Below are 19,370 nucleotides of genomic sequence, written 5' to 3'. Positions count from 1 at the left end.
TGTTACAGGGCCAGTTTTGAAAAAAATGCAACAGGCCAATCTCGTGGCATACTAATGATGGCACTAGAGATTCTTTACAGCAGCCTTTCAAACCCAGTTCCACTGCTTTCTGTCTTTTAATATTCATCTGATCCTTTTAGTCCCAATTCATTAACTTTATCTGGATTCAGTTCTCACCTCTCATTTAAGAACTATTCTTCAATAATGGTTACAGAAATAAAAACAGCATCCTAACTCTACTAATACCTAAACATATACTAGCTCTAGTGACAAAGAATTACACATTTCTTTACACTTAATTACACTTATGCTTTAACTAAGCCAAGGGCATGATAACTTACCGATGACTGTCGCCTACTCCTTCGGCTAATCTGCCCTTCATGTCTGAAAAACAATACCACACAAATACAATCATGCTTAAAAATAAAAGAAAATAGCACATTTTAGAAGTAATCTGTATTTTTTCTAACATGCAAACTCGAAGTTCTCTACATAGAAGCTAATGCCTATGTAAAGAATTTCATGTTTGTATGTTAGGAACAAATGGCAAATTCTAAAAGTAATCAGTATTTTTTATAACATACAAACCTGAAGTTCTTTATATAGCATTTTATCACTTTACAATTTTACACTATATCTCCTTACATACTGTATACATTTAATTTTGACTTAAAACTCTCAAAATCTACATAGAAGAAAATATCATTGATCTGCATACAGTACATGGCACATTATAACACGAACTAGAAGTTACCTGTTGCATCCCCTTAGCCAAAACTGCATTGTTTTCAGTCTTTACTTTTAACCTGTTCTCTTTAGTCATTATCCAACTAGCTGTCCAAATTTTAAAATTTAAATGGCTCCATTTTTTCTCCCCTTATTCGAGAAGAAATTCTTCAGGCAAGCCCTATCAATCTTGGAATTTTACTTGATAGGTTTGTTTAACTAGCCAACAATACAGTGCTGTACTACAATACCTAATGCAGTTGTAAGTAAAAAAAAATAATACTATACAAAAACAAACTTTGTCAAAACAATCTGCCGATTTCAAATAAAACAATGTAATGCACAAAATACATAAATTACAAAAGTTATTCAGTAAGTATAGCAAAAGATTAAAGAAAATACTAAATAATCAAATATTCTATAAATGGGTAAAGTTATACAGGTATAACCCCATTTTTCATTTATTTACCACCCATTACCACCTAGTAGGTTTGGTTTACATTACTACTGGGAAAAATAAACCTACAAATGGTTCCCCTAGGCTCTCGTAGGTGAGGTCAAATTACCACTTTTTCACATGCTGTAAACCATCATTCACTCTTACCTAACACAGTATATTCTCTCATAGAATGAGGAAAGAAGGACTCCAATGATAAGCAAGGTTGTATAGTATAAAGTAAATTATTAATCTTAAAGTTTGAAGGTACCTGTATAGCCTAAATTACATTGGCTAAATACTGTTCCTGCACAGGCAAGACTGGTGGTAGTTCAGAGGCCAACTCTGATTCAAGCTGGCAAATGTAAATAGGCGAAAAGTACTGTATGCCTACTATAATCAGTTGAGCATGAAAAATCTCCTAGTGATACTCATTATCTAAGTACAGGATGGGGGGCAAGTTCTTTACACAAACACTGAAATAAATGAAATAAGGACCTGAGTAACAATGAGTACATTATGACTGATGTACATCGAGAAGTATAAACTGATGGCCAGTCAATATTATACTTTAATACCAGTTCTTGATATTCTTAACTCTCCTTTATATACTTAATATGAAAAGCATACTAAAATTTAGGGTAAACTTACTTTTACCAAGATATTTGTCTTTTATTTGTTTTAACATTACACCTGTGGGGCTGGTATTAAAAATGGCATTCATGTGTGTGAGCCTGATATCAAAGGTAAGAATTTCCTAGCAAGTTAACTGTTGAGCAGGTAGAAGGCCTACCATTCTATCTCCAAGGTGCCACCATAGGTACCACTTGAAAATGTATGATTTCACCCACCCAAGCGTGAATGTGCTGCCCTAGCCTATACTGCATTAGGTTAGATTGTATCCCAGTTTTTAATAAAAGACAATAGTTTTTGCATTCTCCCACCAAAGTACCCCAGTATTCAACAGTAATTAACTTTGGTCTACACATAATTGTTATGCAAAAGGGAAGGTTAGGTTATGTTAAACTGAAGACTACAGTACTACCATGCCCCTCTTGGTCCTGTAAGTATCAGTTTACCTATAAAATGGGAGCTGTATTTAGTACCAGGCACTTCACAATGAACATATAAACATGAACAGAATATGGCAAATATCATAAATAGAAACAAGACAAAAATAAACAAAAGGCAGTAAATACCCCGTCCGGTGACTGGCAGGAACCAGGCTGCGGTAGCTGTCTTCAGTTTTACTGCTATGGTAAGCAATGCCTGCAAAAATATGTTTGCCAATCAAAATAACTAGGCCTAGGCTAACATCATATGTTATACTGGAAGCGAATGCAGAGTAAGGGGCCACGACTAGCCTATGTGGGCCTTGTAGGCATTCAGAGGGAATATAACCAAACCAGAATTACCTATACCTAAACTAACCTTGAACACTGCATCCTGACTTAAGCTAGCCAGCCAGGACAACCCTAACACCCTGAAATTTATGGCCCCCCTCAACTCTAAATTCTAAGCTAAGTGTTTGAGAATGAAAAAAATGGAAGTCTCGGGTATTCTCATGTATAATTATGTCTCAAAACCTAAAAAGCCGGTAAGCCATCGAGATCAGGCATCCCTACAAACGATCAATTAATGCCAGTCTACCCTTGTCTGGGGTGGTCAAGGCATTGTAAGCGATGAGCTGGTTAGCTAAGCCTGGCTAAGCTTAGATTTTTACTAACATATGGCTTTGTAAGTTAAAGTTGATTACAGCACGTCTTACAAATGAATAAATACTAGCCTGGGGCAAACTTATTTTGACATCGCTAGCTTAGCCTAATGCCGTGACTTAAGTAAAGGGTGGCATTAGCTAGCCTATCTAGCACCGAATAAATAATGGCATATTTATGCGTCCCACCTCTCTAAAACACAACAGCAGCTTGCTTATTATAGCACTTACACGTTCTCTTTTTCATCAGCCATGATCGGCCTGTAAATACTCGTAATTCGACGAAACTATTTACAAAGAAAAACCTAACGCGAAGATACGCAAAATTTGAAGTCAAATGAACTTGAGGTAAGGTGACGTCATACAATAACAGACCGTCTGATTGGACAATACCATACGACGAGTTTGCCTTCGTAACTGTTGATTGGTTGTACGAGGGACAGGAAATGAAAGGGCGTCCTTTCAGTCATAGAAAATATATATATAGATATACAAAGAATTTGGCACTGATATGGTCCTTCATGAGGATAAATTCATGACGACTTTTGGGAAAATAAATAGGAAGCGAAAAATTATTCGGAAAGGGAAACAACCGGGTTAATCATCTGAATGAATGTCAATAACCTGACAAAAGTGAACATACTGTGGTAGAGTACTTTCCTTCAATTCTTATTTCTATGATAGTATATTCTTGTTTATAGAACTACAGTACAACTTCGCATTGGGTATTACCTTGGAAATTGACTTTCTATAGTATTTTGGTTGCTTATCAAGAATTCAATGTTATTTTTTATCGGTCGACTGTAATTAAACGCAGAACTGATATATTTTTGTATGCTGGCCATCCTCGAAGCTATCGCACTTTCGCAGTGTTATAGGGGAACTTCTGGTAAAACCTGACCCGTCCGGCTAAATAACATGGCCTCTGTTGGGGTACGTTAGGTTAGTATAGTTCCTTTTATGATAGGTTTCCTTAGCCAATCCCTTCTTGAACATATGGCTCCATAATGACTTGCGTATGCGCGGAACTATTCCGTAACACCATGACAGCAGTCATTCTACCCGCGATTTTCCTCACCCAAAACCCCTCGTTCCCAAAGGGTCCCTAAACCATGCTGGATAGAGATGGGGTTAATAATAATTGACCGACAATAAACAGCACCACCTCCTTCATCAGCAACACAAAGTAGCATATAGGAAAAAATAAATTTCCAAGGTAATTGTCCTTGTGGCGCTGTTCTGTAGTTATACCTTCTTGTTTTTCCATAAATCCAACAATTTCTAACTTCATTTGCCTTATTTACTTTTGTATTTTAACAATAAATTTAACTTTTGTTTTGTCAGTTACCTTAATGATTGACTCGGATCGGACATTATTTGGTCCCGATAATTTGAGTTTCAATTTATATTTTTCATGAATAACGTTCTTGAATGAGATACCTGTTTTTTCAGTAGGCTAAGTCTGCATCTATGGTTTCTTAAATGTTTTAAAGCTTGCACGCCGTTTTTTGAGCATCTTGTAGAATAGTCTGCATGCAGTTTCAAAGGTTATTTTTCTGCTATTAATTCATCAGTAGCCTACTCTTATGTGCTTACGTTGTCGTCTGTTTATGCATTCTACCGATCAGATTTTTTACGTTCCCAATTCCATTAGATTTGTTCTATGCTAATTGAATGTTCAAAAGCAGTACTTGGTTCTATTGATATTCTTTATGAACTGAATTTCTTTCTTGCGTTTTCTTTGTACACCAGGCATGATCTGTATCGTATTGTGTTTGTAGCAACGTACAGTAAACACTCGTCCAAAATCTTAAGTGTACTTGTGTTTTTCCCTTTTCTTTGGTCATAAAAGTTTTGCAGCTTATGGTGCTTCTGTCCAGATTTATGGCATTTGAAGCTTTGTATAAGAGCTTTCTTATAAGGGCAAAGGGTGCCATACCTATATATATAATTGCAAATATCGACCTCCTGGTAATTCTGCTAGAACAATTAAGATGACCGTCTCCGTAGTGTTAGGGAAAAACCTTTTGCTTCTTCCAGTATACTATGTCCCTTCAAGATGTCCCCTTTGTATACGATCTTTTTTTGTTGTGGACTAATTTATCCTTTCAGAAACCTACCTTCTAATAATTATGGTCGAACAATCTAGGTGACTGACTCAGCAAGGGAAGGAACTTTTGCCTCTCTTTTGCAACAGTTGTTGGACACAGATCTGTTTTTTCAGATACCCTCCTACAGGAATTCATGCTGACTGGATTTCACGGTAGCCCCGTGGCGAAGATTTTGCGTTTACTTAAATGTTCTAAATGAATTTTGCGACTCGACTGCACACCTTTGGAAGAAGCAACCCAGAAACATGTGGTTGGATGCAAGGGAAGGCAGGATAATTCTTATTCTCAGTCAAAGGTTACTTTGTTCCTTGGCATAAAGATTAAATCAGTGGAGAGCAGGCATGTCGAGTCAGATGGCAGCTTTCATACATCTTGCTCAAGTCCTGCTGAGGCGACCACTACGGGAATGACCAATGGAGTTTTCCATCTACACACTGTACATCATGTTGTTGTTGTAAAATGAGCTGGCCTTATGCCAGAACGAGCTCTTGATCCAGAAGCAGCCAGTCACAAGCCTCACACACACGTTCAACAAATCTTGTAGGAGAATGAGTGAAACAGGATTCAAGTAATTTTTATTACGACCAGTTTATTTCTCAAGAAGACGTTATAAAAGTAAACTCCAATAACCCATTTGCTGCTACTTTTAGCAAACTGCCTAAGGTCTTACCATGTGCAACAAATATTTACTGATTTTAAAACTTCATTAAAAAAACAAACTGTTTAAGATTTTATCTTATAGGCTATAGCATGAAAAAATAAATTTTCCTTCTGTTCCGAGAAGTACAGTTATCTAATGACTAAAGAAAATTCAAAATGTCACTGAAAATACAACAGAAGAAAACTGAAGAACAGACTGAAGTATTTAATTCATGTGCTTGTAGATTAACATAATGTTATTTGCAGGAACTTTTAAATTTCTCAGATGAAAATGTTTTAACATAAAGATTTAACATAAATCTTCTGCAGAATCTACCTGAATTCAAAATAGTAGCTGACGGTAAAAATCTGCAGCTGAAATTATTGAAGGTAATCATAATTGGTGGAAGCCCAGGCTGACCACCACTCACCAGAGGTTACAATCCCCATTAACAGATCAATTATAGGTAAGAGAGACACCACTCACAAGAGGTTACAATCCCCATCAACAGACCAATCATAGGTAACATAGACGCTTCACTGATATCTTTTGGGGATATTTACCGTCAGCTAGAAGTCTCTTCATAGGAAAACTATGAAAACTGCAATTATTAAGAATCCTCGAAGTGAAATCCAGCCACAAAGGTGGTGAATTAAATGATCCCTTTTCAGTATTTTGTGGAAGGAATGTAAACATGGGAATATGCTACAGAGTTATCTGTATAATTCCAACGAATTAACTTTCATTGCAAGAAGGCAATGTTGAAACATGTACTGGGATAAGAGAAGGATAATCAACGAAATCAACACAAAAAATTCCTTTAAAGTCTTCAGGAAGAGTAACATGGTATGACATTTATATGCAACGTTTGACATATTTGGTAGATATTAATATGCTAAAAAATCTGGAATTATGATTCTTTCATGTATATAAAAGTAAAGACAAACTTTACATTTGGTACAAATTAATCAACAGCAAAGAAAAGGGCTGGATATTAGTCTGGAGAGAGAGAGAGAGAGAGAGAGAGAGAGAGCTAATGAGTACCTATAAAGAATGAATATTAAATAAGAAAGTACAGCAGAGGATATAGGAAAAGACAACCAGCCCAAACTCCCAACTTTGTTATGAAATTTAGACCACCTAAGCTGGTGGGGCAGTAGTGTAAAAACAATATTAAACTACACATTTGGCTTAACAACATGTCGTGGATTGCAATAACTTAATAAATAACATTAATTTATCTCACATACAATTCTTCCTTGTGCGAACGTCATTTCTATTACTCCAAGTTAAGACCGATGTCGTGCCTCTTCTTTTGTTTACTTAACTAAGTGGTCCTGCGTCAGTCAACGATACTATAGACGTAATGGTACTGGTTCTTCTTTTTAAATTTGTCGTGTCTCCAACGACTTCCGTGATCATGACCTTCCTCTATATTATCTCTTACTTTCTGGATCGATTCTGAGAGTGAACAGTCTTCTCTTGTCACTTTCACTTTCCTTATTCCGTCCATTCCACTTGTCTCGGTTTTTATTCCGGATACCGTTAAGTCCAAACCCAAATCTTATGATTAATAATACTATGCTTTTGCAGCAAGATGTTTTTGTCTCTTGGGTCATTTTTACAAGTAAATACGAAGACATGAAATAACTTAGCCAAAGAAAATGACATTTTCGTCTTAAAAGACATTATGATTTTTAAATATAACCAGCGATACCATTACACACTACACTTTATTGACCTTATAATTATATACAGCATATTTACATGATAGACTAATTGTTTCTTATTTGATGAAATATGTACAAACATTTTGGAATGATACGAATATTTTGGAATGAATTCATATAATAATTGTTCCTCATTAGATGAAATATGTACAAATATTTAGGAATGAGTTCGCATATTAATTGTTCCTCATTAGATGAAATATATACAAATATTTAGGAATGAATTTATAGACTAATTTTTCCTCAACAGATGAAATATATACTGTACAAATATTTAGGTATAAATTAATCTGATACGAAAAATATAGAGCAAAAATTCTGCCGAAGGAATTTCTAAAGTGCACTCAGCCAGCCCAAAGCCCAGATGAAAGAGGTCATGCAGGCGTAGAGTTGAAGCCCAAAGAGAAACCGAAACTTGTAACAAACCTCAGTGGTCTGGAGCAACTGACAGTTGGTCATAATGAGGCTTTCAGTATAAAAGATGACAAGCAAGCAAGTTGGAAAAATATAGCTGATAATTTACTCTGAGTAATGATGTACTCTACTTACATATCTGAAACATTATACAGTACAATGTACATCATGTGCGTCCATTTCTATAAAATTGTCAGGGTGTAAAGGGCATCAGGAATAGCACAGAGCTTTCAAGTACATGTCTGCTGAAATAAATCATTATAATGATGTGAGTGTGTGTGTGTGTGTTGTATCAAAGAACTTTTACAAAGAAAGAACTTATCAAAGAGCTTTGTTTTTTTTTAGGTATATAGTATACACTATCTATATAATTTTCAGGATCAGAGACCCTTTTACAATCAGGTGGTGGTAAAAAAATCTTACGAATGTTCATTGCATTTCCCATCTCACTCATCTCCCTTAGAGAGAGAGAGAGAGAGAGAGAGAGAGAGAGAGAGAGAGAGAGAGAGAGAGAGAGAGAGAGAGTGTGTGTGTGTACGTGGGGGGAGAGGTGTACATATATTACATTTAGTATGTGTTAATATATATATATATATATATATATATATATATATATATATATATATATATATATATATATATATATATATATATATATATATATATGTGTGTGTGTGTGTGTGTGTGTGTGTATATTAGTAACTACATACCATTTGGTTTTGAATATTACTAGTTAAAGAAAACTACCCAACACCTCTCTCTTTCCGAGGCTGAGTCTGACGTTAATATCTACTGTATTCTTAAACGCCCAGAAGTATGGCCAACGCTAAGGTGAAACTGTCTTACAGAGTTAAATAATTCCTGAGTTAGTTCACAGTATGATAATGGAAAAATAATAACATAATAATAGAAGAGTAGCAATAATAATAATTAAAAATTCACAAACCAAGAATGTAAGTTACAACTATTGTGGTTCAACAGATATGGACCTTTTAAGGAAGCCGGTCCCCATTCAAGACAAGTTATACATCCGTTTCATCTTGCAAATTCACAGAGAACCTTTACAGAAAAACTATATCTACTTTACAAATCACATGAACTAATTACAAGAAGTTATTACAGCTATTGTTCATAACATAATTTGTGCTCTCTCCCTCACACAATCACAAGAAAATCTCTTTACTGAGTTCAGAATAAAAAAAAATAACACAAACATGTCACCCACTAATCTCCTTTACGTATTTATACTGTACACTGTTTATAGTTCTTACTTACTGAAGAGTTTGTTGTCTTATTTTCTCTATTTGTAAGTTGTTCTGCTTCAAGGCCTGCTCCCATCTCTCTATTGAAAATTGCATACTCTTCAACAAAGAGACATGGCTTTCTCTCTCTCAGTATATATATATATATATATATATATATATATATATATATATATATTATATATATATATATATATATATATATATATATATATATATATATATATATATATATATATAACGTATATGCAACAGCAACAACAGCAACTAACAGTTTTAGAACCATTCCCACACAAGCAACAACACACCATAAAAATATACACTTTATGAGCACCAAAAGTACTTTTACTTCGAAGCAGTTTCATCCTTCACTAGACATCCAAAAATTGGTAATCTCAACGCCATTTGCAAAAGGTTACAAGTAAAGGAAACAGAGTCACTTGAAACATTAATGAACTGATAAATTTTCCGATTCCAGGTCCTGATCGCGAAAACAAGAAGAGGCACAACTCTTCCGTCTCTGAGGTTATTTTTTTTTTTTTATAGATATGAGTAAGTCAACTCACAAGAGTAGAATTATTTTCACAGACGAGACAGTAGGGTACTATTTTGGTATCAGATATGACAGCGTTTACAGGCCAAAGAAAGTTTTCTTTTTTTGATTGAAATATGAATGCGATGACAGGCCTAAGTAACACAGTAGATCTTCGATAATTTTTGAAGCAAATATGAATGCACGTGGAAGGATAAAAAAATAATTCTTTAAACCCTGCTGTCATATTAAGTTCTGAATGACAGTGGTCGAGTGGGAAAAATGACAATTCTGTTTTTATAAATTGCTCATTCTCTTTTGCTCTGTGTATTCCAGATACCAAGAACCTTGAGAGAGAGAGAGAGAGAGAGAGAGAGAGAGAGAGAGAGAGAGAGAGAGAGAGAGAGAGAGATTACAACTTCGTTTCCGCCGGGGATTGATCTTCTTTCGTTTTGGTAACGTCGACCATGGCAGAATCGTCGATGGACTGAGTTGTGCCGTTGTTGAGATGGAAAATATCTCGTCCATTGTTCCACTTGTAGGTGGCCGTTCTCAGCGTGGAAGTTCTCGTCACTTCAGATTCTGGAGGGAGTAAGACGAGAATAAACTTGACGAAACTGATAAATTGCCGTATATGTAATTAGAAATTTGTTGATTTGCAAGTAACTCACTTTTAGATAAAAACATACATAAAACTATTCAGTGTCCAAAAATATCAATTCCTCTCATTTTCATAACTTCAGACTCTCGAGAGATTAGCCAAGAATTGAATTCGGTGCTGAAACTTAGTCAGATTTACAAATTACCATACATGCAATTACGTATTTGGTAATGTGTGGATAACTGAGTAATTAAGAGATAAAAAACATACACAAGCCAATGCAGTGTCTAAAAATATTAATTCTATTCATTTTGGCATTTCAAACATCGACATTACAGAGTATACGGCCATACCGTTGCACATTCAGACTGGAGAGAGCAGGTTTAAAAAATCTTTACCTGCAGACAGCTGGAACAAGTAACTTAACAGCAATACCTTGGGAAAAAAGGTGTTTTACCCTTAGATCAGCGATGAACTGGCCTCCTGGTCGAAAGAAAAGAAATCCAAGGCACGTCAACTGAAAAAAAAAAAAAAAAAAAAAAAACACTAAGCTAAGCAACAGACCCACTTCTTAAGAGACCAACGACTGTGCAAGCCCAAGAAAACAGAAGAAGGAAGAGAAATCCAAAGCTTAAGACATAAACTTCGACAGAAATCCAAAGCTGAGGACATAAGTTTCATCGTACTCACCCACTGTTGCCGAGTCTCGTCTCTGGGGCCATCGGCAGTTGGCTCCGTCAGAAAAAAGTCGCTTGGCGTGTGTTCGGAACTTCGTGGTGGTGAAGGTGTACAGGAATGGGTTAATGGCCGAATTTATGGGGAGGAGGACGACCACCACCCATGCGTAAAGTTCGGCTGAAAGAGAAGACGGATTACTTGCTTCCATGACACAAGTCGTTCGTTCGTGCAAGTGGAACTTCAAAAGTTCAAGCGAAGCTGCAATGCGTTACTACCCTAATACTATTCTTGAATTTTAATATATTGTTATCTATTTATTCATTCATTTTTAATGAGAGAGATCTCTTCTTTCTGTATTTCCCTTTACCTCCTCTTACCTCTTCCTAATGAACACCTTACTCTTTGGAAGTTTGAATTTCAAGAATGGCCCCTTTGGTGGGCTTGTTCCATATGAAGAGGGTTCATCTTCTGAATAATAATAATAATAATAATAATAATAATAATAATAATAATAATAATAATAATAACAATAATAATAATAATAATAATTCAATGACCTTCGTGTTGAAAGTGGATGTCGAAATCCCCGTGTCGTCATTCTCATAAATCCAGTTAATCTCCCCTCATTAAATCATTTCTTCCCTTCGAAAGTGACTGTCTTTGCCTTAGGTTTTGAAAGGGAAAATCTGAAGCATCAAGTAAATGTATATTTTGGGCCTATTTTTGAAGAGTATGTCTTAGAGGTTGGGTGGGGAATATTATTTTTTTTATTGTGCCAAGATTTCTTCAAAAGATTATGTACACTTTACTTCTAAATTTTCACTTGGATCATTTATGCAAGAATATTTTAATCTGTGGAAATTTACTGGTCAGGTAAAAGTAGTTTAGAAAAATTTGTATACTACAGTTAGGTATCAAAATGAAAACATATGACTGATATTTTCTCTCCTCGCTCGTTCTTCTCTTTTCACCGTGGAAGAAAATTTTGTTTATTATCTAATACACTTTTCTTGCGTTTTTATCTAGTTACCCTTTACCTTGTATACAAAAGGAACATTAATTAATAATAATAATAATAATAATAATAATAATAATAATAATAATAATAATAATAATAATAATAATAATAATAAAAAGCTAAAAAAAATAGAGGTTTGTCACATAACTCACCTCTCATATTAATTTAGTCTTCCTTTCCACTAAAGTAGTAACAACAACAACAACATAAACATCAACAATAATAAGCAAATAAAAAATAAATATATAAGATAATAAGTATAACAAGAATTACTCTTATCCTCTACACTTTTTTCATTCTAATTTGGATTTTCTTTCTTTGTACACAAAAAGAACAAGAATAATCCAATAAGATGTAAAAAAATTATTTTTTATGTTCTGAACTCTTTTTTTTTATTTAGTTATCATTCCTTTTGGATAAAAAATAACATTTATCGTTCCTAGAATATAAAAAATATGGTTATTTATGTTCTAGAGGGTTATTTCCCTGTCATTTAGACCTTTCCTTGTGCGTAACAACACTAATACCTACAGCAGCATTAGTAAAAACAATTGAAAAATACTCATAGGAGAAACTGGAAAAACAAATCCACAGTTATGTAGTTGTACATATTCTAAAAATAAAAATCAAAAACTGGAAAAACAAATCCAGAGTTATGTAGTTTACATATTCTAAAATAAAAATCAACAAATGGAAAAACAAAAAGTTCTGTTACATTTTTGTTTTAAAATATATTTGTACAGTTACATAACTGTGTTACATTTTGTTTTAAAATATCTTTAACAGTTACATAACTGTGAACAACAACAACAACAAACAATAAAAAATGTGCCAAAGTTTTTTCGGCGCAGTCGAGCAGTTTGTACAGTGTATGATGCTGTATGAAACTCTCAGCCACGGCCCATGAAACTCTCAGCCGCGGCCCATGAAACTTTCAGCCGTGGCCTGGTGATGGCTTGTCCTATATCGTTGCCAGACGCACGATCATGGCTAACTTTAACCTAAAATAAAATGAAAACTACTGAGGCTTGAGGGCTGCAATTTGGCATGTTTGATGATTGGAGGGTGGATGATCAACATACCAATTTGCAGCCCTCTAGCCTCGGTAGTTTTTAGGTTCTGAGGCCGGACAGAAAAAGCGCGGACGGACAGACAAACAGCCATCTCAGTAGTTTTCTTTTACATAAAACTAAAACTTCTGAAAATGAATAAAAGCACCAATTTTTAAAACATATTTGAACAGTTACATAACTGTGGATCTGTTTTCTCCAATAACAATAATAAAAACATATGAAAAACAAACAGATGCACCAATTTTTAAACCATTGAACAGTTATATAACTGTCGATTTGTATCTTCAATAGCAACAATAAAAACAAATAAAAATAAACAAGTGCAAAAAAAAAAGGTCCAAAACCGTTCTCTGGACTCAACATACGAGGAATGTCGGTGCTGGAGAGGGCCAGGACCCTCAGGATGATGATGGGGATCCAGCAGACGCAGTCCGTGAAGACGATGAAGAAGAAGCGGATGGCGAACTCCCGGTCCCCGAGAGCCAACGGCGTGTTGGCCCTGGTCTTCCGGATGCTGCAGAACATCCACGTGTAGGAGATCAAGATCAGCACAACCCTGGAATGATGGAATATTCACGTGTTTAATGTCACTGTATCCCACAGGCAGCTCCAGCAGCGTGATCACTTGCTGGCAAAAGGCCAACTCAATCTGAACAGATCAGAATATAGATTTTAGGCCTAAGGCCAAGCTGAGACCTATGAGGTCATTCAGGGCTGGAACTGAAACTGACAGTAAAAGGTTTGAAAGGTGTAACAGGAGGAACACTCGCACCTGCACAATGAATCAATTGTTAGGAGAGGGTGGAAAGCAAGGTGGATGAAAGAGAATATGGAACGAGGTACAGTAAAAGGAATCAAAGGGGTTGCAGCTAAGGAGCTAAGGACTGAAGGGACGCTGCAAAGAACCTTAAGTAATGCCTACAGTGCACCGCATGAGGTACACCAGCTCAATGTGAATCAACAACAACAATGTATATATGTAATTGGTCGCTATATAAAAGGGACCTTTCCTTTATATTGGTCTCTGTTAGCCGGCTGAGTCCAGACGTCCACACCAGGCTTCATAAATCTTTTTCAAATCTTGCTACAATTACTGTACAGGCTGCCTTTGGGCAAAGGTTTGTTCAGGAATAAGGCTGGCTTAATCTAAATTAACTAACTTCCCCCCCCCTCCCCCTTTTTATACATGAGGGTAAAGCAACACTACATTTCGTAAGAGAAAGGAGACTCATGTATACGAGATGCCAATTAATCATTGTTTTGAATAGGGAGATCAAAAGTACAGGCAACTAGTCTACACTAGGTAGAATCAGCAATGATTAAACAAACTACGATGAACCTCTCAAAATGAGCCTTGGATTCAGATCTGATTGGTAAAATCTTCCTCCAACCAGCGATTAAGATTATGATTATGATTAAGAAAACTGTCAATAGCAGTGACGTAGCGGCCGACTTCTGGAACATTCCTCGCCTGTATAAATAGCATTGTTCTCTGCCTATTAATCCATTACCTGTCCGTTGAGGAAGACAGTTGTCTTCGAAACATAACACTATATAATTTCTATTCTTTTGGTGTTTTTATGGGCTCCCTTTATTATATATATATTATATATACACACATACATCCATATATATAGTTCTTAATAGCTACAGTGATCAACCTTCTGATTTCTTCACTATTTTAAAGGCTTGGTGGATACAAAATATACAAGTTTCTTGCGAATGTGACCAGTAGATTTCACGTGAATATCTATCCATTTGAGCGTGTGATACCTATGCATACTGACCCAAGCTGGTTAAGACCGACGAAGACGACTGCCGAATACATCCATCCGGGAACCCAGGGGTCGTCCAAGTGCAGTGGAAAGCACAGCCCGTTGGTGCCATAAAATCCCTGTCGGTTGGTGTAGTAAAATACTGAAAGGAAGAGACGGAATAATGAATAGCTATAACTAATGTTCTGTAAAATTCTCGTCAGTTGTTGTCGCAAAGTCTTGAAAGGGAAGAAAGGCCATTTAGTTTCTCATTTTACTGGAATGATAAAGGCTTTCTGCCACTTAGCTGTCTAACTTCTTAAACTTTACCTTGCTCTAATTTTCACGCGTCTTTTAATAGCTGTTCCTTGAGACTGGCCCTAAGAACGTCTGGTAATACTAACACTAAAAACTGATAATGATATGGGCTTGTGACCAAATGTTTCCTGGCTATATCCATATACTCTTGGCACTAATAAATCACATTAGTATGAAATACGATCACTGAAAGCATGTCAGCTTTAAAAATGAAAAGGTAAGTAAATTTATTCATATCTCTGAGGCACTTTACAGTTCAGATCCAACAAGAATGCCATGCACCAATTCTAAAAACTAAAAACTTGGGTGTCATGACAGTTTATTTTCATTATTATTATTATTATAATAAAATTATTATTATTATTTTATAAAGGGGGAGGCGATTTTTGACTGGATGGTCATGGTTAAGGAACGCTCCCTGACCATGACCATGTAATGAATAGGCCCTCTGTTATTATTATTATTATTATTATTCGGCTGGTTTGTATTTACGACTACCCTTGTTGGAAATTGCATCCTTTCTCGTATATTTCCGAAAATCGCTAATTCAGTGGATTAAAATAAAAATTTTTTTTTGAACAGTTCATCATTATTTTAAGTTTGATAACACCCTTAATAGCCCCTGAATCTCGAATAACTAGTTATTATTATTATATTACTGCTGTTAATCCCAACTGAACACGATCCGAATATAAAATAGTGACTGCAGAAAAAATACTTTTTAATTGTTTTGGTAACAATATTTTTCATTCTGTATTGCCAACTAATTTAGAACAAGCTTTGCACTTATTATACATCATCCGATTCTTATTTACTTTTTTGTGCGCATGCAAGCAAATACTTGGAGTTTTCCCTTCTGACAGTTTTCTTCGACTCCAAAAATCAAGTCAAGCTTCCACTGCCAGTCTTGCTAAGCTACACTGTGGCACTGATAACTTGTTATCATTGACAGTTCACGCTACAACTAATGCAATCAATATTCTTAGCTATATAAGTAGTTTGTGGTCGTTGCACTTGCAACCAGGGCAGCAATGAGAGCAATAGTAATAATACAGTGTAAAAAGTACGTCGTTTTATACCAGGAGCAATGGCGAGTGCGAATCCAGCCGCCCAAATAACGACCAGGGCCAACTTGGCCCGGCCGAGCGAGAGTTTCGGCGATCCCAGGGGCCAGGTGATACACAACCATCTCTCTACAGACATAAACGAGAGGATCATGACGGAAACCTGTTGGGGCAGAAAGGAAAAAGAAATAACTCGATATGAAATGTACTGGAATGGACTAATACACAACATTTAGGCCAAAGACCAAGCGCTGGCTGGGACCTACGAGGTTATTCAGCGCTGAAAGGGAAATTGAGAGTAAAGAGGTCTGAAAGGTGTAAGAGGAGGAAAACCTCGCTGTTGCACTATGACACGACAGTTAGAAGGTTGAAAGTGCGACAGAAGAAAGCGAATATGAACAGAGGTACAGCAAAAGGAATGAAAGGGGCTGCAGCTAGAGACCGAAGGGACACTGCAAACACCCTTAAGTAATGCCTACAGTGCACCGCGTGGGGTACACTGATGGTGCTAACCCCCCCGCCCCCACTAGCCCCTACGGGAATTATGAAGTGTACTGAGTTTGCCACTAGTTCCTCATTGGACGGGTTGATATCGTTCTCGGCTAGCACTCTGCTGGGCCCGCGCTCGATCCTCCGGCCGGCCAATGAAGAATTAGAGAAATTTACTTCTGGTGATAGAAATTCATTTCTCGTTATAATGAGGTTCGAATTCCACAATAAGCTGTAGGTCCCGTTGCTAGGTAACCAATTGGTTCTTAGCCACGTAAAATAAATCTAATCCTTCGGGCCAGCCCTAGGAGATCTGCTAATCAGCTCAGTGGTCTGGTTAACCTAAGGTATATTTATTTACTTACTGAGTTTGCCATCTGTTTTCTACAAAGATTCCAGATACTAATGAGTTAATACAATTTTGTTTGGGTAGATGCGCCATACTGATCATATTTCTTCAGTGACCACAGCATCAACCTAATCCAGTTGCCTTTCATCTGAAGATTATATGATGAAACACTATCTTTTATTATTAGTATTATTACTCAGAAGATGAACCCTATTCATATGGAACAAGCCCACAGGGGCCAGTGACCTGAATCTGAAGCTTCTAAAGAATATGGTAATCACTGGAAAGAAGTAACAGAGGGTAATAGGAAATACAGAAAGACGAGATCAGTTATTAGAAAAGAAAAATATTAATAAATTAATAAATGAATAGATATAAAAGTAAGTAAAATATAAAATACAAAGAATTTTTTTAGGGTAGTAATGCATTTGCATCATCGCTTGAAATTTTGAGGTTCCAATGATATATTGGTGAATTGATGTCGCCACGGTCAATCTTCCGGTCAAACAACTGCCTGAATAAAAAGATCATGGTCTTCTCATGGTGGCCTGTTCGTATAGGAGCAAAAGCCTGTGCTGGCTTCAGAAAGTGCGGTAATGTAACATGAATTGATCTTGATCACTTATTAACTAAACGCTTTTGAAAAGCAGTTGGTATTTATTGGAATACAGCGTAATGTATCTCTTCCAATGATACCTGATTGCTTTTGTGGAAATACCTATAATGTAAAATTTATATCTGTATTATCCAATCAGTTACGAAGCTTTTTCAAGGAACTTGAAAACGGGTGAACAGTGGATAAACCCCCTGTGCAGAAAACTAAAACACTAAACGCTTCACACACCGGCACAAAAGGCTCATGAGCAGTGTCGAAAAGTTAAGTATACTTTAGTTTAACCAGACCACTGAGCTTATTAACGGCTCTCCTAGGGCTGGCCCGAAGGATTAGACTTATTTTACGTGGCTAAGAACCAACTGGTTACCTACCAACGGGACCTACAGCTTATTGTGGAATCCGAACCCCATTATACCGAGAAATGAATTTCTATCACCAGAAATAAATTCCTCTAATTCTTCATTGGCCGGTCGGAGAACAACGCGGGCCCTGCAGAGTGCTATCCGAGAACGGTGCCGACCAGTCCAACGAAGAACTATGAGCAGTGTCGAAGCTCCCTACGTACACCGCGCGATTAATCTCCAATCCAGACACGCCTTTACCTGCTTCTTGGGTGTGTATGTAAGTATGTGCGTGAGAATCCTGCATGCAAACGTAAAATTTTGGCGTTTCTCACCTCAGACGAAGTCACTGCCAACACTCCGGTAATCGTACACTGCCATGATGACATCCAGTAGTAAGCGTGTTCATGATACTCCGATCTAAACTGCAGGTCTTTGGAGGCCATCACCAGGAGATACACGCCCGTGCATAAGTCGGCCACTGAAAATGAAGGTACAAATAAATGCCAAAGCATCAATACGCGTAAGGTGATAACAAAACTACTTGAGACGTGAAATACAAAAAATTGAGGTACTTTGTTAGCTTCCCAATGGGCTTTCATAAGTTACTTAAAATAAATTAACAAATAAATGCCCAATGATCAACAGGCCTGAGGTGATACAAAAAACACAATCATTTGAGAAATTAAACAGAAAAAATTGAGGTAGGCTAACTTGCTGGTTTCCCCTGTGGGTTTTCATAAGTTACTTAAAATAGATTTATAAGTAAATGCCCGAAGACCAATGGGCCTGAAGTGATTGAGAAGTAAAATGGAAAAAACTTTTGGTATTTTGCTAGTTTCCCGAAAGGTTTCAACTTTCTAATGAGTGTTACGCTGAAGAGGAGAAAAGAAAAGAATAACTGGAATATGAAATTTAGGCCAAAGGCCAAGCGTTGGGACCTACGAGGTCATTCAGCGACAAAAGGGAAATTGAGAGGAAAGAAGGCTTTAAAGGTGTAACAGGAGAAAAACCTCGCAGCTGCACTATGAAACAATTGTTAGGAGAGGGTTGGATAGTATGATGGGAGAAAGATAACATGAAAGGAAGCACAGTAAAAGAAATAAAAGGGGTTGCAGCTAGGTGCTGAAGAGACGCTGCAAAGAACCTTAAGTAATGCCTACAGTGTGCCGCGTTAAGTACACTGATGGCACTACCCCTTACGGAGACTATGAGTAGGAGAGCGATTGAAGATTAAGGAGAAGATGAACCACAGACGGAAAAAAAAATGATAAAGTGGGGATGAAGGAGAAGGGAAAAGCTTCGTTAATTCGGAAAAAGGAATCAATACCGTCTGTTACAATGGAACTTACAGACTATACAAACGAGACAATTCAAACAAAGAATATTTACGACAGTTGATGGTTTTTCCATTAAGAAAAGTGGTAAATCATTTAACATTTTTTAGTCTTAAAACAAAGAATATTTGATACTGGAGGTTTCCTTTCACTAAGGGAATGAATCT

At 36.5% G+C, this 19,370-nt stretch overlaps 1 protein-coding gene and 1 pseudogene across 2 annotated transcripts in view; both read right to left on the bottom strand.

Moving 5' to 3' along the window:
• LOC136851568 (uncharacterized) overlaps positions 1-3,303 on the bottom strand; it is a 39,260-nt gene extending 35,957 nt beyond the window's left edge. Inside the window, exons 1-3 of one of the 2 annotated variants that reach the window (XM_067125828.1) lie at positions 3,108-3,303; positions 2,362-2,431; positions 342-384 (exon numbers count right to left, since the gene is read on the bottom strand). In XM_067125828.1, the coding sequence (XP_066981929.1) occupies positions 342-384; positions 2,362-2,431; positions 3,108-3,123 (129 nt within the window). In that variant the 5' untranslated portion in view covers positions 3,124-3,303. The remainder of the gene's footprint in view (positions 1-341; positions 385-2,361; positions 2,432-3,107) is intronic. The other variant, XM_067125827.1, reaches the window with a different exon arrangement.
• Positions 3,304-9,839: 6,536 nt separating this feature from the next.
• Positions 9,840-19,370, bottom strand: part of LOC136851567 (relaxin receptor 2-like) — a 352,585-nt pseudogene continuing 343,054 nt past the window's right edge.

The sequence above is a fragment of the Macrobrachium rosenbergii genome, chromosome 23 (assembly GCF_040412425.1).
Source record: "Macrobrachium rosenbergii isolate ZJJX-2024 chromosome 23, ASM4041242v1, whole genome shotgun sequence".
In the NCBI taxonomy this organism is placed as follows: Eukaryota; Metazoa; Arthropoda; class Malacostraca; order Decapoda; family Palaemonidae; genus Macrobrachium; species Macrobrachium rosenbergii.
Note: the sequence above shows the minus strand (reverse complement) of the source record. Positions and strands in the feature narration are given on the sequence as shown.